The following is a 24,039-nucleotide window of genomic DNA, read 5'->3' as shown; positions in this document are numbered from 1 at the left end:
GCTGTATTCGTTGTTGCTGCAGCTTCTATTGCCGTTGCTGCTGTGTCAACGGGGCTGAGTCGCCGCCGCCGCCGGAGCAGCAGCAGTACCAACAACAAGAGCATCTCTACACGCGCAGCAACCGCAGTACAACTGGAAATAAGAGTAATTATTTGTTAATTATATAATATACCTTCATTGCTGGTCATCGTGTGGGAGCACCTGGGTTGTTTGTTCTGTTGCTGCAGCAGCTCCTGCTGTTGCTCCTGGTGCTCGTGTTGTTGCCTTGACCCAGCAGCAACGCCTTGGCGGCAGCTGCTGTCTTTGTTTCTATTTTTCAGTGTGTCAGCCACCCTTTATTTGTACGCAGGAGGTACGCTGCGCCTTCAGCCGTAAGAGCAGCAGCAGCAGCAGTGGGGGTCTCCGCTGCCCTAGCAGCAGCAGGGAGCATCATAGCCCCAGCAACCTATACAGGCCAAGGGGCAACCGCAGCAGAAGCCAAGAACCAGAAGCTTCTGCAGCCCGACCAGCATTAGCAGCAGCTAGAGCAACAGAAGCAGTTGCTGCAGCCCAAGCAGAATTAGCAGGAGTCCAAGGGGTAGCAGCAACCACCCACAAGAAGCAGCAAAGCAGCAGCGGCTGCAACACAAGCCCACGTAGCAGCTGAAGCTCGAGCATCGTCACCAGCAGCAGCAGCAGCCCAAGCATCATAAACGCCAGTGCAAGCTGCAGCAGCAGCAGCCGAAGATGGCTTCTGATTCTCCATTACCTCGCCTTTGGGTGCAGTATGAGACAAATGAGGGCATTCCTTACTATTACAACCAACTCACACGGCGTACGCAGTGGGAGAGACCTACACAAGATGCTGCTGCCGATATCCCTGCAGCAGCAGCTGCTGCTGCCGCTGGTGCTGAATATAGCGGCGGGAGCGTACAGGAGGCAGCCGCGTTGGGAGCGCCTGTCTTCTCCAGCGTGACACTCGGCAGCAGCAACAGCAGCAGCAAGCCGCAGCAACAGGGCTTGACTTTGTCCCTTAGCGATTCCCCTGGCTTTGCAGCAGCAGCACCTTCCTATGGCAGCAGCAACAGCAGCAGCAGCACTGCAGCCGGCTTGAGCGAGGAGTTTGCTGTTGGCCAGCTCGATACAGCAGCAAAAGGAAACACTATGTGGGGACACCAGCAGCAAACTGCTGCAGCGACTGGACAGCAGCAGCAGCGTCAGCAGCAGTGGAGCTGCTTTCCTCTTGCTGCTGCCCAACAGTTGTTTGATGTCGATGCGCCACAAGTTATGATGCGTCTGCATGCGGTGCTGCCTATACACCTGAAGGGTATCGGCAGCAACGACAGCACCAGCAGCGAAAAGGCTAGTCTGCTGCAGCAGCCTGACTTGTATGGCCCAGTGTGGGTTGCGGCAACAGTTGCTATTTTAATTTATATCTCAGCTTCTCTTCCGCTGCTGCTGCTGCCTCCCAAGGGTGCAGCTGCAGATGACCCCACAGCAGCAGCAGCTGCTGCAGCGGAAGCAGCAGCCGGCCTGAAACTGCTGACATTTGCAGGTGCTGCAGCGTATTCTGCTGTTGCTGCACCTCCTGCGTGCTGCTGGCTGCTACAGCTGCTGCAGCGTTACCGTAGCGCCAGCAGAGACACTCCACTGCCACAGCAGCAGCAGCAGCAGCAGCACGAGGACATCAGCCTTGTGCAGCTCCTGTGTCTTCAAGGATATGCAGCAGCACCTGCTGCTCCCGTTGTGGTGCTGCTGTCTCTGACGCAGCTGCTGCCAAGCGCTGCTGCGACCAGCATTCGCTGGCTTTCTGCTGGTGTGGCTGCTGCCGCTGCTGCTCGCTTTCTTCGACAGCAACTGCAGCAGCTGCAGCTTGCACCGCACAAGAAAAGGTTACTGTTGCTGCTGCTGCTTCTAGGACAGGTCGCTCTTCTTATGGTTGTTGTTTTTTCTGCCCCTCAATACCCCCAGTTGCTGCAGCAACAGCAACAACAGCACCAGCCAGAAGCAACTGCGGCTCCCATAATGCCGCAACTTCCCGAGCAGCAACACCTACAGCAGGAGCAGCAGCACGACCCAGCTGCAGCAGAAGATGCTCTACTGAGCAGCACCCAAGCCAGCACTGTTGCGGACAGCATGGGGCAACCGCAGCAGCAACAACAAAGCGTTAATAGTGCGGATGCAGCAACAAACACAGCAGGCGCATCTCCCGCTGCAGGAGCAGCGGCACATGGAGATCCAGCATTAGACGCAGAAGCAGCAGCAGCAGCAGCGCCTTACGCGGCTATTAACAACCCTTCGGGGGCCCCTCCACCATAGAGGCCAGAAGCTCCTGATCTGGCGATCTAGCTAGGTGGGTAGCTATGCATGCATGCATGCATGCATGAACAGCTAGCGATGTAGGTACCCATTTCGCCAGCTAGCAATATTACGGGCACCTCGCCGGCTAGCCAGTTAACTACCTCGAAGGCCAGCTAGCCAGCTTACAAGCTGTCTAGCAATACGGATGATAGCTAGCCAGATTGCTTGTTGTCTAGCTACATGCTTGTGCTTGGGGTGAAGGCACGCTTGCTGCTGCAGTGCTACTCGCGAGTGAGGGGAAGCGCTAGCAGTAGCAACAGCAGCGAACTCCTCGTCAATTTTATACCTAGACGACGGAGGGAAGACACTAAGTGGAATATATGGGACTCTACGTGGAGGCCCGATACAGCTCCAGCTGCAGAAGAAGCGCCTGCAGAAGCAGTAGCCATAGGTACTAGCCGTAGCATTCTCGAGAGAGCAGAAATGAGTAGTATGAGTATACCGCGGGGGTAGCACGCCAGCTATTATAGTGGACCGGGGCAAAGCAAAGCTGAGACGAGCAGCGGACACAACTGCAGCAGTAGAAGAGAATTATACCCTTGAAGCAAACAGCACATAGAGCTGTCATAGTACAGACACTCGCAAACTAGTGCTGCTCTGCTGCTGCTGCTGGGGCTTCGAGCCGGTGCATGCAGCCCCGAGAGGAGGTGCAAAATATATCCTTAATTTGTTTGCAATCGACGTTAAATCTCTCTTGAATACGTTTAAGATAAAACTAGGAATTCTTCCGCAGCAGAAGGGAGACAAGCAGGCAGGCAGCAGCAGCCGCTGCCGCTGCTGGCGCTCTGCCGTTGCTGCAGTTAGTCATGCAGATGTGTAGCAAATGTTAGGTCCTCCTCAAAGTAGTAGGACATGTGGGCAGCAAAGGGAGCACCAGGTGGAGCAGCAGGCTCTGCAGCAGCACCAGCAACCGCAGCAGCATCTTCTGCTGCTACCTCTGTTGCTCCTCAGCTTCCTAGGTTTTCCCCCTGTAACCTGCAGCAAACCCCCTGGGCTTCGTGGCGTTGCTTTTTAGATATCTCCATATCGATTCTTGAATGCCACACCTCTCAATGTCGCTGCTCCTGCCGCAGCAGCATTAGCAACACCTGTCGCAGCAACAGCGGTAGCAGTAGTAGCAACAGCAACACATACACCTTCAGCAGCAATGTCTATAGCAAGAGTGACAGCAACAGCAACAGCAGCAAACGGTCATTATGCTGCTGTCGTTCTTGTTGCTCTTCCAATGTTGCTGCGGAAGTTCCTCCGGAATGGCCGCCGTTGAAGCGCAGTAGGAAGTGCAGCAGCAACAGCAGCATTTGCAACAGTAATAACTGCGCCTGCTGCAGCAGTAGTGGCTTGAAAACCAGCAGCAGCAGCAGCAATAGAGCTTGCTTGCCTTCCAGCAGATTCACGCCGGCGCTGCCAGAAATTGCTGTTCCCAGTCAAGGGCCTACCGTGGCTGCTCCCAGCAGCAGCAGCAGCAGCAGTAGCGACGAGGGGTTGCGTCGTCGCTTGCTGTTTGCATGGGCTTCTCTCTCGGCTTGCCGTGCTGCAGACAACCGTCTGCCTGCAGCAGCAGAATTGCTGCTGCAGCTGCTGGAGGTGTTCCTATCCGACGGCTTTTTCTTCCCGCGCAGCAGCAGCAGCAGCAACAGCAACGGCTTGTTGCGGCATGCCTACGGGCTTGTGCTGGTGCGACATGTTAACACCATAGTTGATGCAGCACAAAGCGGCCGATTTGCTGCTGCTGTTGCTGCTGTTGCAGCAAAAGTCGGCCTTGACGCAGAGTGGGTGCAGCTGCGGCATGAAGCAACCCACCACGAGCTGCCTCCGTTGCAGCAACTGCGAGAAGCTGCTGCCGCTGCGCTGCAGCAGCTGCTGCTCAACTACTGGCAACCGCAGCAAAACAAACTACGCTGTCTCCTCGTCTCCTGCTACAATAGCAGCAGTAGTAGTAGTAGTAGTAGTAGCAGCAGTAGTAGCAACAGCAGTACCAGCACCCAACCAAGAAGCGACGATACCATCGCAACGCAACCCATCCGGCAGAAGCAGCAGCACAAGATAGCGCACAGTCTTGCTGCAGTTGCTGCTGGTGTCGCGATGCCAACGGAGAGGCCGACGCTGCTTCGTTTGCTGCAGCAAGGGCATGCAGATTTGCTGCTGCGTGCTGCAGTCTTCACCTGCAGCAGCGACAGCAGCAGCAGCAACAGCGCGCACCCTAATCTGCCGTTTCCTCTGCTGCTGCCAAAGAGGCTTCGCTTGCGTCCGCCGCTTTGTCCTTTTGCTATTTCGCTGCAGCAACAGCAAAAGCAGCAGCAGCATCAACAACGACAGGAGGGAAAGACCAACGCAACAATCTGCGCTGCGCGGCTTGTGGGGTCATGGCGGCGCAGGTGGGATGCCGCAGCAGCTCGCAGCAGCAGCAGCAGTGTCTCTCGCAACGACAAGTTATTGGTGCCTGCAGCCGACGATGCTACCGAAGATGTCTCTGCAGAGGCGTCGGAGCAGCAGCAACAGCAGCAGCAGCAGCAAGAACACAGTCAGGTAGAGGGAGCTTTGGCTCGACAACTAGTGGAGTGGGCGACTGCTGCTGTTGCTGCTGATGTTGCAGCAGCAAAAACTGTGCATGTGCTGCAGGAGAGGGACGATAGTGAACTGCTGCTGCTGTCCTTTGCAGCTGAGTGCTGCTGCTGCTGCTTCAGCCCACACCAGCATCCTGGGCTGCTGTTGCTACTGCTGCGACTTCTTGTTGCTACAACTCCGATGTTTGCTGCTCAGCTGCTGCTGCTGCTGCTCGCCATCGTCACTGCAGCACCAGACCCTGTCAGCAGCAACGCTTTGGACGATGTGGCTGCAGCAGCACCACCAGATGCGAACCCGACAGCTGCAGCTGCAGCAGCAGCAGCCTGGGGCCAGCAGAAATACGCAGATCGGGTACAGAGATGGCTTCTGCTGCTGCGTAAGAAAGCGGCAGCAAAAGAATTGGTGGTTTCCCTGCGGAAGCGGGTACGGGGGCGGTGCAGTAGCAGCAAAACAAACGGCGGCAGTACCAGCAACGGCGAGTTGTGCTGCTGCTGCGCATGCACCGAAGAGCTGCTGCTTTTGGCCAGCAGCAACGTACGGCAGTGGCTGCTGCTGCTGTCAGGTGGACTGTCGTTTGCTGGCGCAGCTGCACTCCAGCAGCAGCAGCAGGAGTCGTCTTTGCAGCGCGCAGCAGCAGAGGCCACTGCGCTGCACTTCCATTGCAACGACTTTCTGTTGCGGAGGTGCGCGGCTGCCAGCAGCAGCACCACCAACAAACCAACACCCAACAGCTGTTGTTCAGGTGAGCAAGTTGGGGCTGCAGGAGAGACGAAACCAGCAGCAGCAGAAGCAATAGCTGCTGCTGCTGCTCCACCTGTTGTGGGCACGTGCGAATTCGGAACAGCGGCGTACGCGGACTTCTGTGTTTTGTGGCCCTGTGCTGCTGATGGTGATGCTGCTGCGGCTCTCGTGTTGCTACAGCAGGCGGTCCTGCAACACAAGCAGCAACAACAGCAGCAGGATGAGCAGCAGCAGCAACAGCAGCACCGAGATGAACACCAGCAGCAGCAGCAGGACGACGAGCAGCAGCAGGATGAGCAGCAGCAGCAAAGGGCTGCTGACTTGCCCTGCCTATTGCTGCTGGCTGAGCGACGCATGGCAACTGCTTGGTGTGTTGTGGGGCAGCGATTTACTGCTGCTGCTGCTGCTGCTGCTGCAAGCCACACCATTGCTGTCCTAAGAACTCTGTCGACTCTTGTATGTGGGGCTGTTGCTGCTTCGGAGAAGGAGCAAGAGCAGCAGCAGCAGCACCATGGCAGTGGCTGTAAAGGAGGGTGCATTCCACTTGCATTCCCAGCAGCAACAGCCCCAGTAGGACCCCTAGCAGCAGCAGCTTCTGCTGCAGCAACAGATCATGATGGCGAATGGGATCATCGGACAGCTGCTGCTGCTGCTGTTGCTTCTGTGGCGTTGCATCGCATGACCGGGGAGTTGCTGCAGCAGCAACAGCAGCAGCTTGCTGCTGTTGAGGAAAATCCTCAGCAGCAGCAGCAGCAACAACAACAACAACAACAACAACAACAACAACAACAACAACAACAACAACAACAACAACAACAACAACAACAGCAACAGCAACAACAACAGCAACACCAACAGCGGCAGCAGCATATCAGGCAAAAGCAGCAGCAACAACGAGAACAGCAACAGCTGCCGCGGAGTCCAGCGACGCTGTTTTCTATCTGCTCTGCTTCTGTGGAGTTTGCTGCTGCCGGTGCTGCTGATGCACCAGGTGGACCCGTGCTGCAGCAGTTGCGTAAACACTGCAGCTGCGCGTTTAGCGGCGTTGCAGCAGTCAAGATGGCAGCAGCGCGCCTGCAGCACCTGCTGCCGGCTGCAGCACCAACAGCAGCTGCAGCGGGCGTAGCAGGAGCAGCAGCAGGTCGCCTGCTGCTACTGCAGGAGTGCAGTCCTGGAAAATGCAACAGCATTGTAGCATGCGCAGCAGCAGAACGTGAAGCCCTTCGGGTTGCTGCTGCTGCTGCTGCTGCTGACACTGAGGAGGAGCAAGATGCCGAGTCAGCCGTGCAGCTGATACACCCTTCTTCTGTTGTCCTAGAAATGGTACGCTTGTGGAGTTGCTGCGCTGCTGATGCAGCTGCTGCTGTTGCTTTCGTGCTGCTGCTGCCGTTGGCTGTGTGCTTGTTTCACTGTCTGTACTGTCTAGTGAAGCTGGACCCCGTTCAGTAGCTGCTTCTGCAATTCTTGCTGCTGTTGTGCTCCTGGTGTTGCTGCCGCAGTTGCTGCGCCAGTCATTCACGTATGAAGGCCTCGACTCCCCGCAGAAGGCTGCTGATATTCTTGAACAGCTGCTGCATTCTGCTGCTCCTTCGAAGCACGACGGCAGCAGAACAGCATCCCAAACGGGAGAAACAGCTGCTGCTTCTGCTTCTGCTGATGTGTCCGGCATTCAAGAACTTACACGAGTTGGGGAGGCTGGGCCCACCGAAGCAGCAGTAGGAGAGGTAGAAAAAGGGACCAATAGAATAACAGCTGCACCTGCAGCCTCTATGGCTCCCACGCAGGCAACAGAAGATACTGTCGCCCACCCAACGAGATCTGTATCACTGGACCAGCAGCAGCAGCAGGAAGAGCACATTAGTGGAGCCCTCCTGGAGCAGTATCGATCCACGCAGCGAGAGCAGCACCATCCTCAGCAAGTCGGCGGAGCCCACGAGGAGCAGTATCGATCCACGCAGCAGCCGCAGGAGCAGCAGGTGCACGCGAACTTCCTGTCGTTGTTGTTGCAGGTCTCAAAACCTTTGCAGCGTCGCAGCACCGCACCTCCCCAGAGGCCGCAGCAGCAGCAGCAGAGTGGTAGGAGAGTATCCTGGTTGAGTCCATTCGAGCTTTGAACGCTTTATATATAACTATAACTGCAGCAGCAGCAAACGTTTTATGTATAACTTTTTGCTGCTGCTGCTCACGACTCTGTAGCTGCTTCACATGTTCTAGCAGTCATCTGCGGCCGTTTGTGCTGCTGCCTGATTATTCGCTAGCTAAGTAGCTAGGTATTTAGCTAGTTAGCGCCCTCATGGCAATGCCCGGCTATGATATGGCAAGGCTGGACTGTAGCAGTAGCTGGTGCTGCTGCTGCTACTTGTGCTAGAGCAAGACTGTATATTGGCTTTTGGCTCTTCGCTCGCCAAGATTCAAACGGAGTTAAGGAGTGGACAGCTGGGTAGCTGTCTGTCTAGCTAGCTGTCTGTCTAGCTGTCTACAGCTAGTTAGCACGCAGCGGCGCTCTACACATTTGCCGTTATAACTGCTAGCAGCTCCGCACCCACAAGAGATGTCAGCTAGCCAGATGGCTAGTTAGCACACCAGCCCGTTTGCCCGCTATCCGGACAAGTGGCTAACTAGCTAGCTACCTAGCTAGCCAGCCAGTTGGCTAGCTCGCAATAGGCAGTAGGGGAGGGAGATGACCACCAAGCCAGCTGAAGTGGTTCATCTGGCGTGAAGGCTACGGGGCTGCCGGCCAGCTAGCCGCTTGGCTAGCTATCCAACCAGCCAGCAAGTCAGCTGTCTAACTAGCTTGCCAGCTAGCTAGCGCCTTTCGGCAGTGTGTGCGACAGCCCCAGAAGCAGCCGCAGCAGCAGATTGCTGCTGCAGCACTCAGCAGCACAGTGCTGCTGCAGACTCCACGAGCTACTCAACGGGAAGGGCGCTCATGCCTCTCTGCGGGGCTGGCGGCTCGCCTACAGCAACACGAGCAACAGCAGAAATATCAGTCCTCGCCAGCCCACCAGAAGAGGCCGCAAGAGCCGCGGAAATCCGACAAAAGCAGCAGCAAGGTCCACATCGGCGCACCGGAAAAGAAGCACTAGCAACAGCAGCAAGCAACAGCAGTAGCAGCAAGTGGCAGCAGCAAGAGCAGCAATCTCACATCCTTTGCCAGGAAGGGAGATTGCTCGGCGTATGTTATAACGATGGGGTCCAGGCGAAGTACCGACGGCTTCTTGGGGTCTTGACAGCAGCAGCAGCTCCCCTTTCCCGCTGCTGCTGGCGGTGGTACATCTGCCACCATTTTACAGCTGCTTTGCTCAGCCTTTACGTCGCTGCTGCTGCTGCTTTCTCCAGTTGTATCTGGCGCCCCCTGTGGGAGAGAGGTTTCTGTTGCAGCGGTGCTGTCCTTGCTGCTGCTGCTGTCTTCACTGATGGTCGCACTAGTTGCTGCAGTGCTGGTACTGCTACTGCTGCTGCAGCAACAACCTTTAATAGGAGCAATAGGAAGTCTATGGATTTCAGCAGACAGAGAAAAACGAGGGCGCGATAGGCGAATGCGTCGACAGCCAGGCGGCGCTTGCTGCTGCTCCTGCTGCTGCTCGTGCTGCTGCTGCACGTCAGCAGCAAAGGGGTACCGCCACGCCTCCTCTTCATCTGCCGGCTTCTGTTGCTGCTGTTGCTGCTGTTGTTGTTGTTGCTGTTGTTGTTGCTGCTGGAGCCGCTGCTGCAGCTTTTTGTACGTCGGTGTGTGTGGGACTTTGTCGGGGTTCGCTAGCGGCTGCAGCTGCGGCAGCTCATTGAGGGAGAAAGAATCTGGCACATCAACCGTCTGCAGCAGCAGCAGAAGCAGCAGCAGCAACAGCAAGCTGCAAGAGGAGTCCCCAAGAGGCAGCAAAAACACGAACCCAACAGTACAAGCTACACCCAAGTAACAGCTAGCGATATCGCCGCAAGGTCCCTAGCTAGCTAGCTTCGTCGGCAGCAGCTGAGGCACCCGAGGCAGAGAGCAGCAGCAGCATCAGCAGTTATTTCTGCAGCAGCAGCATCAGCAGGTACTACCTCGTAGTTTGCCAAATCAGCTGTGCTGTACACAACAAATGTGTCTCCTTCGCTGACAGAAACCTCCTCTCGCAGCAACGCAATGTTAGTGTACCTAGAATTCAAACCACACAACATACTGCTGCTGCTGTTGGTGTTGCTGCAGAGCGGGAACCAGAGTCCAGCAGCAACAGGTGGAGCTACACACAACGAACAGAAAACAGCAGCACAATAAGCAGCAGCGGCAGCAACAGCAGGAGCAGTGTACCAATGTGTTTCTTCTCCCTTTCTGTGGTCGATGGAGAGGCCCTTCAGAAGCTCGATTTCACAACAGAGCACGAACCCCGCCAACTTTCCTGAAAAAAGACACACGTAGCAACTAGCTAGCTTGTCAACTAGCTAGCTAGCTAGGCAACGCTCCCATGTACTTCGGCATATTCCATGCACTTTATCCAGCGAAAGTTGACGGTGGTAAGCCAGGAAGCTGGCTTGCCGTTTGGCTAGTTGCGCTTGGCTAGCTGTGTAGGCAGAGGTGTAGGGCGGACCAGGTCGGGTGCATGCAAAGGTGGCGACTCTGTTTTGTAGCATTTGGTCCTCCATAGGACGCTCAAACAGCAGCTCTTCGAGGATGTGAAAGTCCTCTGACAACAACAAACTGCCAAACCGAAGCCCCACAGACTGCAACAGCACCCGGTGGGGAGATAAAAGAGTCCGCATGGGAAACCTGAGACCAGCCAGCACACCCACACGCCCATCTAGCTAGCTAGCTAGCCAGCTACCTACCTGGAGAACCACCTTGCTAGGTAGCTACCAGGATAGCTAACTATCTAGGCAGCTAGTTACCCATACCAAAAGCAACGTGGAAACCTAGACAGATTCACAACCAGCTAGCTAGCCGCGTAGCTATTCCTAGACTGCCAGTGAGCTAGATAGGTGCGTAGACGGCCCCCCAGATGGCCACCGATGTAGCTAGCCAGCTACGCAGACTCGAAAGCTGGACAAGCAGCATCACGCGCGAACATGCGAGAAAGCAATACAGCAGCACCACCACCAGCAACGTTAGCAATTAGTTTACTTGCTATGAGGGAACGGGAGATGCCTCTCCAGAGGGAATTCGCAGGGAGCGAACCAGGTGCGGCCCGCATATGGAATCGAACGAGACACACGGCCTGCAGCACCAGCAACATCAATAGGAGCATCGCGCATTACAGCAGCAGTCTCAGCAGTTCTATCTAGCAGTATTATCAGCAGCCAGTGCAGCAGCGCTGGCTGCTGATAGCTGGTAGCAGCAGCAGTTGCTTCAACATTCTCACATGCACAGAGAATGTTGAAGCAACTGCTGCTGCTACAGCCAACAACAGCCATTTCAACTTGAAGCAGCGGCAGCATCAGTAGCAGTATCAGCGGTTGTTTGGCCCACCCGTTCTTTTCTGTATGTCGAGGATAACATCTGCGACGCCTTCGTTGCTACAAATGTCTCCAATAATCTCATGGATCAACAAGTCGAAACCCTTTTCGCTATCGCTGCTGCCGTTGCCGTTGATGTTGCTGTTGTCGTTGTCGTCGTCGTTATTGTCGTTACTGTTGCTGCTGCCGCTGTCATGCTGCACGAACCGTCGCGGCTTGGGAGTTGCACTCTTTCCACCACTCTGGCGCTTTTGGGGTTGCTTCTGGTCCTGCTGTTCCTGCTGCAGCAGCTGCTGCTGCTGCTTGATTCTCTGTCTGGCTTCTGCAGCAAGCAACGGCAGGTCAGCTTCTTTCGAGTAGAGAGGCAAAACGCGAATCTTCGAATCAAAGCCGAAAAGACGGACATAAGAGGCAGCCTCAGCAGCAAACTGGCGAGACAACTCTAGTGCTGTTATGTGCTGCGCACCTGCAGCAATTTCAGTCAACAAAGGCAACCAATGCAGAAAAAAGGCAGCAACAAAATGTAAGTTAAGGAAGGAGGACATGAAAAAAAAAATAAAACGTAATTGCATACAAAGCGTGTACGGAGACACGGGAGGTCAGATCAAACAGGATGTTGCATACAAAAGAAGGGAACAGAAATGGAGTAGACAATGGGCAAAAGACAGTACAAATAAACAGGCGATAAAACAGTAGAGTAGAGAACAACTGGGTTATGCCCCTAGTTGAAAGGTGGGAGATAAAGCAGGAGGAGCAGGCGAAGTTAAGATGTTAAGAATCCATGAGAAATAACTCCAACACGCCGAACAAGAACAAGAAAAACAAGATGAGCAAGAGCAACAACAAGGAGAAAAAGAACAAGCAACTAAAGATGAATAAAGGAGAAAGACGTAAGAAAGTGTACCCGCCCTAGCAGCGTTGATGCCGAGTACACAGAGGGGCCCACAGCCGACTTCAAGAGCCGAGTTAGCAGAAGCTGCAACGACGTCGATTGCCTTTCGATAGACTTGAAGCCTTCGTAAATCTCCCAACATCGCCATATGGTTAGCGCGAACAAAACGGCGAGCGGCGGTAAAAGAATTGTTAAAAGAAACAGACGAATCCGCGCATGTGGCGCACACCACCCTGCAGCAGACGGGGAAATTGCACTTTTTCTCTTTTGTTTTTTATCACCTGTTTAAATCGTAGCTGACAACCGAAAGTAGATGCGGCAAGAGATGCAAAGGCAATACAGTAGTAGGGAATACTGCCATATGCACTACTATATATACGCTTGGGCACACCAATGGAGAAAAACAAGAAAAATATTTAAGCATGCTTCAATATACAAAAATTGGCAAATGTAACAACGATTCGTCTAAATAAGCACTCCAATCCTTTGCCTGCTGCACTTTAGCAGTGGATAAAAAGCAGTAAAATAAAAACGAAGAGAAACGGACGGCATAGGGGAAGGAAGAGAGACAAAAATGCACCTGTTGGCAACAAAGGCATTGAGTTTATCGCAAAGCCGCATTTGCTGCTTAGCAACAAATCCTCTTCGTCCTCTGCCTCGATATCTCAAGTCTTCTTCAACTTGCAGTTGCTTTAATCGTCTATACAACTTCTGCTGTATTGCTGCTGCTGTCCTCTCCCCGTCGGTCTCGCTGCTGCCGCTGCACCTGCTGTTGTTGCTGCTGCTCCTGCTGCCGCTCACGCTGCCGCTGCCGCTGCGGCTGCACCGTCGATGCACACGACGACGTTTCTCCCGTTCCCCGCCCTGCTCCTGCTCCTGCTCCTGCTGCTCCTCTGCCTGCTGCTGCTCCTGCTGCTGCTTTTGCTTTCGTCGCATCTTCTGCCAACGAACAACAGAGGCTGCATGGGCACAACAACGCTGCAGAGCCGCTTCTTGCTGCTCCTGCTGCAGCTTCTGTCTCTCCTTCGCCTTCAACCGCCGGCCCTCCTCATCGCTGCTGCTCCTACTGCTGTCTTCGTCTGCAGCACCATCTGCAGTCCTGTCCTGCTGCTCCTGCTGCTGCTCATGCTGCTGCTCTCGACCCCCACCACTGGACAAAGAGACCTTCGCAGTGTCCTGTACTTCATCTTGCTGCTGCACTTCCTCCGGCTGCCCCTGGTACACCAGCTGGCCCTGCTGCTCCTGCTGCTGCACCACCTGCTGCTGCCGCTGACGCCGTGGCGGGGGCTTGCGCTTCCTCACCGCGGCAGCGCCAGCGGTCCCTTGGCTCCTGATGCCGCTCAGCTGCTGCAGTTGCTGTTGCTGCAGTTGCTGTTGCTGCAGCTGCTGCAGGTGCAGCTGCTGGTGCAGCAGCTGCTGCTGCTGGTGCTGTTGTGTACTCCACGAAACTGGATAGCTGCTGCTTATGGATCCTCCTCCCGCTGCCACCGCTCGCTGTTGCTGCTGCAGCAGTTGCAGCAGCTGCTGCCGCATGTGGCTTGTGGGTGAAGGTGGAGCAGCAACGGCTGCTCCTGCTCCTGCGGAGCGATGCAGCAGCAGCTGCTGCCGCTCTAGCGACAACTTCTGTTGTTCCACCTTCTTCTCTGCCTGTAATATACTTGACAGCTGCTCTGCAACCTGTTGCTGCTGCTGCTGCTGCAGCTGAGTAGCCAGCTGCTGCCGCTGGCGATGTAGCTGCTGCAGCAGCAATGTTTTGCTGCTGATCGCGCACAACAGCTGGTCCTGTTCCTCTTGTGGTGTGCCACCTTGTTGTAGCAGCTGCTGGAGAACAGCCGGAGCCTGCTGCTGCAGCTGCTGCAGCTGCTGTAGTTGCTGTAGCTGTTGCAGCTGCTGCAGCACGTGCATCTGCGCTGCCTGTCTGTCTATTATCTGATGGAGTACCTGCTGATCTAGTGACATTGAGGACTGCCTTTGCTGCTGCTGCTGTTGCTTCTGTTGCAGTGCTTGCAGCCACTGTTCCGCCGTCTGGTGCTGTTCTGTGTGCTGCTTTATACGCTGCAGCAACTCCTGCACTAGCGCAGGCGAGTGTTGTTGTTGCTGCTGCTGCAGCTGCTGCAGCAGCATCGGCAGCCCCTCCATCACGCCTGAAGCAGCGCTGGCTGCGCAGGTGTATCGGGGCAATCCCTGCTACTGTCTCAACCTGTTGTTGGAACTGCTGGCTTTGCTGTTGCTGCTGTTGCTGCTACTGCTGCTATTGCACGAACATCAGCAGCGGCAGCTTCAGTGCCCTGCTGAAGCTGCTGCGTCTCAAGACTCAATTTCTCTTTTTGACGGCTGCACATGGCAGCATGTGGAAAAGCATGGGCAGCTAGGGCAGCAGCAGCTACACCCCCCGTGCAGCTGGAGTGTGCGCAGTTGAGAGGAGCAAAATGGCAATGTAACGTGCGTCTTCGATGTCCTGCTTACGTTTGTTGCCTCTGCTTCTGCTGTTGCTGAGAATGCAGCTGCTGAAGCCGCCGCTGCAGCTTCTGTGGCTGCTCGGGGAGCGGTGGTGGTGTAGCTCGGGCTCAACTGTCTGCAGCAGCAGTAGGCAACTGGCGGTTCTACACGTTGCAAAAACTCAGAAAAGAAAATGAATTAAGACTTCATATGTTTGGCCTGTGCATGCGGTGCTCTCTGTGAGTGCATGCAACGAAACTCGCTGCGCTACATACGGCTGCCACCGCTGCTGCTGCCGCATGAAAATCTGCTTCACAAGTGTTCAAATGTCTGTTTTAAGTAATTACGTATTAAGAGGCTGTTAATAACGCCGAATAATACATTTTTCCAAATGTACACTATACATTTCAAATCCGCGTGCTGTGCCAGTACTTCCTCGTGCCCCTTTCCCACCAGAAGGCGGTGAGAGGACTGAGTCTACCAATTGCCTTTGGTTTCTGGTTGCTTTCTGCCCCTTATTTGCCCTTTATATTTGAAATTCAAAAGGTTTTCTCTGACAAACGCAGCCGTTGCTGCGCCGCACCCCAGACGGGCACCATGCCTATAAAAGACGGGAAGTGGAGGAGGGGGGGTTGGGGGGTTGGGGGAATCGGTGTTTCCGGTGTGTACGTGCACCTACTTATTTCGTCTGTTGGTATCGACATTTACATTTTCTGCCACTTTGGCTTGAATTTCACGAACGGAAGGTAAACAAAACAGCGAACAGCTGCACTATCTCCACCAAATGTGTACACACCGACAGTGTACACACAACGGACCGGTGGGCATAAGCGGCACAGTACGCACAAAAACGTCCCCGAGGTGGACTATAAAATGGCAAGCATAACCTAAACAGCAACACTTGCTGCATGCGGCAGCAACATAAATGTACCACCAACTATAACATGCGCAACACTTAACGGTAAGTACGCGGAGTTACTGCCGTAGCATGTGTCACTGAAGGTTATGTAACTAGCAAAGCGGCAAGGTAGCTGTCTAGGTATCTATGTCGCAGCTGTGGTAGGAGCAGTAGCATATTGGATATTGGCAGTTCCGCCGTTTCGTCCTGATATGTAGCCCCAATGACGAGTCGCTTGGGCAAGTTTGAATTTCCCGTGTAATGACTCGTTTTTCTCCTATATTGCATTTGAATTTGTTTCTTTTTATCCGTTTCTGTACTTCTAAATGCTCTGCGGAGGAGGCAAACGTGTGCTTCAGCTCTGCCCTGCCGCGCCCGCTGCTGCTGCATTCGTTGTAACAGAAGCTGATCGGTGCGCAGCACCAGCAGCATGCGTCTGCACTTGCTGCTGCTGTTGGTGCACCGTACTGCTGCTTCTGCTGCTGCGTGGGCGGAAGCTTGTTGCTTGGAGCTGCGCCCTGCACGGGGGGCGACCAGCACCACCAGCAGTTTGCACTGTTTCTCCTTTCACTGAGTTTGAAGAGCTATAGTCATAGAGCATCATGGACAGTCGATGATGCCCCAGACGCGTGCGGTCCTATGCAGCAGCAAACAGCAAGCAACAAACAAAAGAACACAATGGTTCATACAGCATCCTAGAGCAACGACTGCGTCGCCCGACGTCCCTGCTGCTGCGGCGGCTTTTGCAGTGGTTGCACTCCGTGTAAAGCTACACCATTCTGCGCGTGAGAAGGGAGATGGATAACAGCGCGTCACCTGCTCGGCAAATGCATATCCTCTCCATTCCTCGCTGTGCGTTTTCGGCACCACTACGACCGTCTTTGCGTTTCCTCTGGGCGCCACCACGACGTCAAACACTCCCATGGCAATACGTTCGCGGATGATGCATTGAGCGGAAGGTCGAAACATTGTCTGAAGACAGAACACCAAAAAATAATTAAAAACAATCATGAACAAAAGTTTAAATTTCACGGCACTTCTCCTGGGAATCGCAAGCGAGGTGTGAGCACCACCGAGAGCTGGTCAGCAGATCATTTGAACGCCCGTCCACTACTTCTTCTGCTTCAACTAACGGCAAAGGGAAGAGAAAAATCTTTCGTAATTTTGGCCTACCACGTAAAACCAATTTAAAAAAGGAGGCATCAGCACCACAACGACCGCCAGCAAAGCTGAAAAATAATGCCGGCTGAGGGAATGGGTGGCTCGCAGCGCTCCGTATAAATCTGGACAGTAGTCCCCAGGAACTAACGGACAAACTCCGGCCGAAAGAAACCAAAACCCAAAGTCCACAAATACAGCTAGCCATATAAACCAAAACCACGTGTGCAAGTACGGAATGATTATCAGATTGCAGACCTATTCATCAGCAAACAGCCAACAACAAGCAAAAGGACACAATGGTTCCTACAGCAGGCACTCTTGTCGAACGCCTCGCGCAGACGAATCCACCAGGGCAAAGGGAAATCATTACGCTTGCTGGTAGAGTCGCGAAAACACGCTGGGAAGCATGGCTCACCATAATTATTACCCAAAAGACGCAACTCCCTTCAAACCGAACGCTCAACGCCAAATGCCCATCTTTTTGGCTGTTTTGAAGGCCCCAGCCGAGGCCATAAAGCGGAATAAAAACGCAACAACATGCCGTAAACAACGCGTACAAAAACCAACGCCAAAACAGGCCAGCGCCTGCAAAACGCTGAACCCCAAGCTCTGCGAAAACAAGCAAAAAGGCAACCCCAGGGTAGTGTTCAAACGAATTTAAGAACTCCCCAAGAACAGGAATACGAAACACCGTTAGTTTGCTCGTGTGTTTTTTATGGCGTGCACAAGCATGTCATTGCATTCGAAACTAGTGGCTCGCTTCGGTTGACGACAGCTCCGGAGAGGTGTCTTTCCGACGGTTCCGCTTTAGTGCTTGTGCTGCTGAGATGCATACATATACACGGAGTGCATTAACAGTTGAGGAGCTGCCTCACTCGCAAAGGCTGGGTAGAGGACGGGGGTTTGGAGCGTCACTTCCATGGGGAGTTGGCGGTCAAAAATTGAGTAGAGGACGACCGGCAACGTGGTGTAAAGCACATTAAACAGCTGCTTCAACCACGAATTGAACAGGTCTGCGGCTGACCAGGCCGACACAAAGGCATAGAAAAAGTCTGCAAGCCCAAATACAACATTCTTCCAAATGGTCTGGTATATTTGAAATGAATTGCGGCGGAGAGCCTCGGCGCCGTGACAGAAGAGGAGGTTCTTCAGGTACCTGCATTGCAAGAAGCAAATCAACACAGGCTTACGCGTGTCACAACGGGCTGGTTGGGGTGATTTTGCATGCAAACAACCAAGGATGGCAACAAGCAAACGAACAAACAAGTGCTGAAACAGACAAAAGGTAATCCCAAGAAAGAACGTGGTGAAAGAAGACGAAATCTTACACACAACACAATAAGGCAGCGTTAAATGCAAAGAAAGGCAAAGAAGCGAACACCGTCAGAGCAGATAAGTTAAACAAAAGAGCATAAGAAATCAAACAATAACACAAAAAAAAAACAGTTGAACCGACATAGTTCAGCAGAGGATCCGCCCACTTGAATTCGGGAATTGAGAAATCAGCGGCACGAACTGCTTGAAGGCCTTCTTTTCCGCGAATCCCAACTCCAACATTTGCTGCAATTAACATTCCAACGTCGTTAGCGCCGTCTCCGATTCCCAGTGACACCGTGTTGCTCTGATACCTGCACAAACCCTAGACCCTCATAAGCCATATTCTTCCAACCCTGCCAGCCCACCCAAATCCGCCTCACCAGTAAACCCTACAGTAAGAAACCCTAACGTGAGAAGATCAAACGGCAACGCCAATTCCAACCCTCAGCCGCCACAGACCACTAGTTACCACCTTTCAAAGACGGTTGAAATGCCGAGTTGTTCACGACGGCTAATTAGGAGAGTTCATCTTTCTTAACTTTTAGGGTCTAGTGTTACGAAAAGTGTAAAAACTAAACCCTGCTACTCAACAATAGAAAAAAATAATAAACCCATGAATAACCACACTTGGACACTAATAAACCTTGCTGCTTAGCTTAACTGACCAACTCTACCACAATCCACTAAACTATACCACTGAACCATCAGGAATGCTAAACACCACAACCGAGGCCCAGCAACGCCACCTTTAAACTGCCCCCAATCAGGGGCCGTCTTCTTGAGTTGTATCCCCCTGCGTCTACAAACCGTATATCCTAGATCACGAACCCTGAACCCTCACGTGCTCACCTCTGGCAGTAGTGTACGACCTCGGACTTCTGCTTGGGTGACACACGACAGGCAATGAGGGTATTGCACAGCGAGGCCAAACCGAAGAAATACCGCCGATTTTCCGCAGTGGACAGCGCATGTGTCAAGGCTTCCCCCGTTATGGTTATCGCGCACCTGCCCACACAAACCAAGCCATACTACACCCTACACCCTAAACCGTAAAGCCTGAAGCCTAAACACCAACAACCCAACCCACTACGCCTGAACTGCCAGTAGCCCTAAACGCCAAGCTCTGTGCATCACTCCACTCTGACAACTCGGCCAAAGGGAAGCCAAAACCGTAAACCCCGACACACTCTTGGTAGCCCTGGACTGCGGGAGTATCTGTGAAGGTGCTTGACGGTTGTTGTCTTCTGTCCGATGTTCCTCTCGAAGGGTTTGAGCGCGATGGGAGCAGCTGCTCCTGCTCCTCCTGTGTCTGCGTTGCTGCTGCTGCAGCTGCTGCTTCTGTAGATGTGGCATGCCGGAGTGCAGGTGCTTTTTCTCCCGCGTCTGCAGCATCAGCTGCAGTAACAGGCGACCGCGCTGCTGCTGTATCTGCTGCTTTGTCTGCGGAGGCCCCTGCACCGACTTTGGTTTTGCTGCGCCCTAAGCTCTTCCTCCTCGCTGCTGTCTTGCGAGCCTTCCGCTCTCGTGTCTTCCCTTCATCACTTTCCCTTTCAAAATGCTCCAAATACTCCTGCACGATGTCTTCGACCTGCTGGGGTGACAGCCGCTTGTTGCGCCGCCTGTCCACAAAACCCCCAACCCTAAGCCATAAATCCTAAGCCCGACGTCATACGCTCCAAGCCACAGACGTGAAACGCTGGGTTGAAACCCCAATCCGGAAGCCTTAACCCTGGAGAGGAAGCCTGAAGCCCCACAATCCAAGCCCTAAGCCCTAAAGCTTAAACACGTACTGTTTGGGGTCCGTTTTTACAACCTTTTTGGTGGCATTAAATGTCAGGATCTTGACAAATGCATCCCACGGGATTGTGGGTGGCTCTGCCTTGCGGTGCCTGCGCATTGTTGTATTGTCGGCCCCGGTTCCTGGAGCCCTGAAGCAAATCCCTGAAGCCTTGCTGCACCGCGACCCCCGTTGCTGCTGTTGCTGCTGTTGCTGCTGTTGGTCAGGAGTGACGCTGCGCGGCTCCTCGCTAACGTCGGAGGCCTGCTGCTGCAGCTGAAGACGGCACAAAACGCAGTTCATATGCGGGCAAAGTAAATCAACATTTTACGACAATTGTGTCCCACGATTAACTACTTAGTCAAAGGAGTTGACATTGCCGACAGCCGAAACAAACTTGCAAAATATATCGAAGATACACCACAGACGCATGTACATACACACACAAAAGCGAAGACAGGAGCCAGGACAACCACAAGCGCAACAACAAACAACAAACGACAACAATTAGACAGCAAACAACAGGAAACATCCAACGGACAACAAACAACAAATAGCAGCAGCAAACGGCAAACAACAAGCAACAACCAGAGGGCAATTAACAAGGCAAAAACAACAAGACAAAAACAACAATAACCCGAAGAACACGTGGGAGGAACTCGTACCGATCGGAAGGAGATGGCTTCAAAAGCGTCAGCCGCCAGTTGTGCAGCAACGACATAATTCATATATTGGTGAAGTTGCTCTCTAACTGCCGCCTGGCTTTTGCCGTCTACGACTGCATTATAAGTCGCATCTGTCAGCAAACTGCAGCTGTGGGCGATGCTAATGGCAGTCTCCAACTTGTCTCCCGTCAACACCCAAACTTTAACTCCCGCCGCCTTGACGTCCGCTATCGTCTCCACCACCTCGTCTTGCAGCCTCGGAGACAAACAAGAAGAGGCAACAAACGACCCATAGGCAACCAACGTATGCAACAGCAACAACACAAAAAGCACAGCAGAACCATGCAGAAGAGACTGCAACACTGCAGCAACGAACAGAAAACAAGAACTCAAACAACGCCAACCAACCGCCAAATAAGCCCTAAACGCTTGACCCTACTTGTCATCGATGCCTGTGCAACCTAACACTTCGATGTTTCGTTCCATGCGGGCAAACACCGCAGCAACTGCTGCCTCGCGATTTTCTCCTATTTGGTCTTTCGCTGCGAGTAACTCCGCCTGCAACCACACTCCAAACCCTATGCCCCAAACCCTGGACTACTAAAGAGATCCTACACCAACCCCTGAAGCTCTGCCTTCTAGACTGAAAAAAATGTCGTGAATCAGCCACACCCTGCACCGCTCCTGGGAGCACAGTGGAGCTGCAGCAGCTAGTACAGCTACAACGGCAGAAGCAGCAGAATGAGGTCAGGGAGCAATTGTTGTGTGTTTGCTTTCCTGATACTTTTTGAACTGTCTTTGGGTGACAAATCTTTGGCCAAGGACAAGCGTCCTCAGGCCGCGCTGCGCCATTTCGCTTAGCTGCAATTTGCATAAAGCGATGGCTTCCTCTTGCCCTGCTGCAGCAGCAGCAAAGACACTCGTGTCTGCTCCCTTCATCAGCAGCCGCAGCTGTCCCTCGCGGTCTTTGACCACCACTGACATGCGTTTTCTGTAGTTGTCGAACTCCAGCACCTCCAGCAGCTCAATATTGACTATCGGCACCACTCCCTCCTGCTGCTGTTCCTGCTGCTGCTGCCCATGCTGCTGCTGCTGCTCCCCCTGTTTCTGCTGGTGCTGCTGCTGGTAGGCGTCCATAAGGGTCCGGACTGTGAGCCGATCTGCTTCGCTCAAAAGCGCGTCTGCAGCAAAGTCGGACCTGACAGCCAGCTGAATGGTATTCAGGTTGGGGCGGCAAATGAACTCCGCCCCCAAGTGTTTTGCTGCTGCAGTTAATGCTAGCTCATCAGGACTTGAAGCATCGTAAGCGGCAGACAACTCCAAGGGAAACCGCGACAGCATCACTCCTCCTTCATCATCCTGCTGCTCCTGCTGATGCTGCTGTGGCAGAAATGACGATGCCTTCTGAGGCTGTTCAGACCGCTCACTAAGAGCCGGCGACGATGAAACTGCCGCCGCTGCTGCAGGCTCATTTCCGTGCCGATCCCCCGCTCGACCCATCGATTCTTCCCCATCAGCTGCTGCAGCAGAATCAGCAGTCACAAAAAGGCACCAGAAAAGGGCGTGCAGCAGCAGAAGCAGTAGGAGTACCAGTGGCATCAAAAGCAGCAGCACAGAAAACAGCAGCATCGAAAGCAGCAGCACCAAAAACAGCGGCACCGTGTAGAGGGTTGGTGGGCGGCCTGAGCTCCGGCGCAGTGGCGACGCTACACAGTCTCCGCTTGAGGTCTACAGTTAGGGTTTTAGAAGTAAGCGCTTATGGTTCTATGGCTTGGGGGTTTTAATTGAGGGTTTAGGGGTTAGAGTTTAGCATTACAATGAAAGGCCGGAGCCTCCGTGTGCAGAGAGGGGTTCCTCATATACTGAAATCTGCACCCTCTACGTGCTGCTCCGCTGCTTCCAATATGGTGATATCGAGCATCCGTTTGTCTGCTGCTGCTGCAAGACACTCTGTCTGCTTCTGCTGCAGCTGCAGCTGTTGGTGCCATGCCTGCTGACGAAAAGAAGCGTCCGCCTTCCTCCTCACTGCTGTTGCTGCTGCAGCTGCTGTCGCTGTAGCAGCTACTGTCGCTGTAGCAGCTGCTGTAGCTGCAGCGTGCCCCTCCCACGAACCTTCTGCTGGTGTTGCTTCTGTTGCTAGGGCTTATGCTGCTGCTGCTGCTGCTGAGGAGCCGTCCGTGCTCCTGCGCGGGCAATTGGAAGACAGCAACTCGTGTTGCCGCATCGCCAGGAGCAACAGTATCAGCAGCATTAGCAACATCTGCAGCAGCGGCGAGAGGCAACTGCTCCCCGCATTCCGAGTCAGGACGCACAGCAACAGAAGAAATGGAGACGGTTCTCTCCTCTCCAGCTGTTGCTGCTCCTGCTGCTGCATCGCCTTCTGTTGTTGCATCTCTCTCTGCTGTCACTCCCACCAGCGTCGCTCGCTGCGACTGTTCTATTGTCACGGGCTGCTTTCGTTGCTCTATTTGCCTTTGCTGTTGGCGTAACGGCGGCTGAAGCGAGTCTCGCTCACGCGTCTGCTGCTGCTGCTCTCTTCGCACTGCCCCCTTCTGCTGCTGGTACGCATTCGGTACAGCAGCAGCATCAGCAGCCTTAGCAGCAGGCGCTGCAACAGACGGTGCGTCAGCCTCAGCAGCGAATGCTGCTGCTGTTGCTGCTGCAGCAACAGGAGCAGCGGGCACAGCAGCCGGTTCTTCGTTGCAGCATATGTTTAAAGGTTCCGGCAGCGGCGCCGATGGCTTGGGTAGCACCGAATGGCACAAAGCCAAGACAAGCAACGCGTCCCGAGCCTACACCGCAAACCCAAACTCCAAAGCATGACCAATCACCTGTGAACGCTTGAGGTGTGGATGCGGGAAGGGGTCGTCGTTGGAGCATCAGCTGCAGAACCAGCATCAACAGAAACTCGGTCTTTGCTGGTTCGCGTAGCATTTCTGTCGCTCTTTGTTGCAACTTATTGGAAAAACCAGCCCCAACGCTGCATGCGCGCAAGCATGCACATACCTTTTGTTGGTGTTCTGGGGAGGCCGCAGCCACGCCGCTTAGGAAGCTCTTGAGGTTGAAGTTGACATGACCGTTGGGGCAGATGTTCGTATCGTCCTGCGCCTCAGTACGCTTCTTGCCTCGCCTCAAAAACTCGCTCTCCCCCACAAGAGAAACCGACGGAAGCCGAGAGCGCAAGGGCTCAAAGTCGCTGCAGCTCTCTGACATCACAAACGACTTCTGCATGCAACCCAAACAGCAAGCAACGCACAACAAATCCTACAGCCTCGCGCGCACGAACCCCAGTCCCATACTCCTAGCTGCAAGGCTGGGCGCTAGGCAAGCATAGAACGCTAAACCCCAGAACTCCATCCCTAAACACCGAAAACTCCAAAGCATACGCCCTACTGTCTTACCTCTTCCTCGAACTCGTCGTATCCGTACACCCTGTCTTGGATGCCGAGACACCTGAACTGCATCAGGTTCTGCGTCAGCGTTCCCGTCTTGTCCGAAAAAATATGTGTTACACTGCCGAGCTCATCCATGAGGGCCACAGACTGCGCCGCAGCCCCCCCGCCGCTGCTGCTGCTGCTATTGCTGCCGCTGCTGTTGTTGCTCTTCATTCGCTTGTCTGCTGATAAGAAACTCGCCTGACACCACCGGCTCACTTCCAGCTGCACCAGGAGAGTTATGGGCACGAAGTAACTCAGCAGCAACACGTACCGCCCAAACGCCTGAAACATCCAAGCAACTAAACACTTAACCGTAAATCCTACACTCGGTAAAATGCACCCTGGTAACCTATATATATATATATTATATATATATA

General features: G+C 53.8%; 4 protein-coding genes across 4 annotated transcripts; 2 read left to right on the top strand and 2 right to left on the bottom strand.

The window, feature by feature from the left end:
* Positions 1-726: 726 nt before the first annotated feature.
* Positions 727-2,298, top strand: EMWEY_00022930 (hypothetical protein, conserved; the record flags this gene model as incomplete). The annotated part of the gene is made up of 1 exon (XM_013480738.1): positions 727-2,298. One exon carries the CDS (start codon positions 727-729, stop codon positions 2,296-2,298), a length of 1,572 nt encoding a protein of 523 aa, XP_013336192.1.
* Positions 2,299-3,192: 894 nt separating this feature from the next.
* Positions 3,193-7,760, top strand: EMWEY_00022920 (hypothetical protein, conserved; the record flags this gene model as incomplete). The annotated part of the gene is made up of 2 exons (XM_013480737.1): positions 3,193-6,969; positions 7,146-7,760. 2 exons carry the CDS (start codon positions 3,193-3,195, stop codon positions 7,758-7,760), a joined length of 4,392 nt encoding a protein of 1,463 aa, XP_013336191.1.
* An 813-nt stretch (positions 7,761-8,573) lies between these two features.
* EMWEY_00022910 (hypothetical protein, conserved) lies at positions 8,574-14,107 on the bottom strand (the record flags this gene model as incomplete). Its single annotated transcript, XM_013480736.1, has 9 exons — positions 8,574-8,603; positions 8,792-9,460; positions 9,691-9,784; positions 9,938-10,025; positions 10,215-10,324; positions 10,745-10,838; positions 11,090-11,542; positions 11,981-12,201; positions 12,549-14,107. The coding sequence occupies 9 exons, from the start codon at positions 14,105-14,107 to the stop codon at positions 8,574-8,576; spliced, it is 3,318 nt and encodes a 1,105-aa protein (XP_013336190.1).
* A 1,553-nt stretch (positions 14,108-15,660) lies between these two features.
* EMWEY_00022900 (hypothetical protein) lies at positions 15,661-23,944 on the bottom strand (the record flags this gene model as incomplete). The annotated part of the gene is made up of 16 exons (XM_013480735.1): positions 15,661-15,942; positions 16,122-16,277; positions 16,479-16,609; positions 16,774-16,910; positions 17,024-17,075; positions 17,342-17,622; positions 17,948-18,094; positions 18,633-18,788; positions 18,929-19,402; positions 19,574-19,836; positions 20,226-20,481; positions 20,665-20,783; positions 21,033-21,742; positions 22,042-23,017; positions 23,232-23,450; positions 23,627-23,944. Coding segments are annotated over 16 exons (4,677 nt in total), but the record flags the coding sequence as incomplete, so codon positions are not given.
* Positions 23,945-24,039: the final 95 nt, after the last annotated feature.

Source organism: Eimeria maxima, genomic scaffold (assembly GCF_000499605.1).
Source record: "Eimeria maxima Weybridge genomic scaffold, Emw_scaff227, whole genome shotgun sequence".
NCBI classification, from domain to species: domain Eukaryota; phylum Apicomplexa; class Conoidasida; order Eucoccidiorida; family Eimeriidae; genus Eimeria; species Eimeria maxima.
Note: the sequence above shows the minus strand (reverse complement) of the source record. Positions and strands in the feature narration are given on the sequence as shown.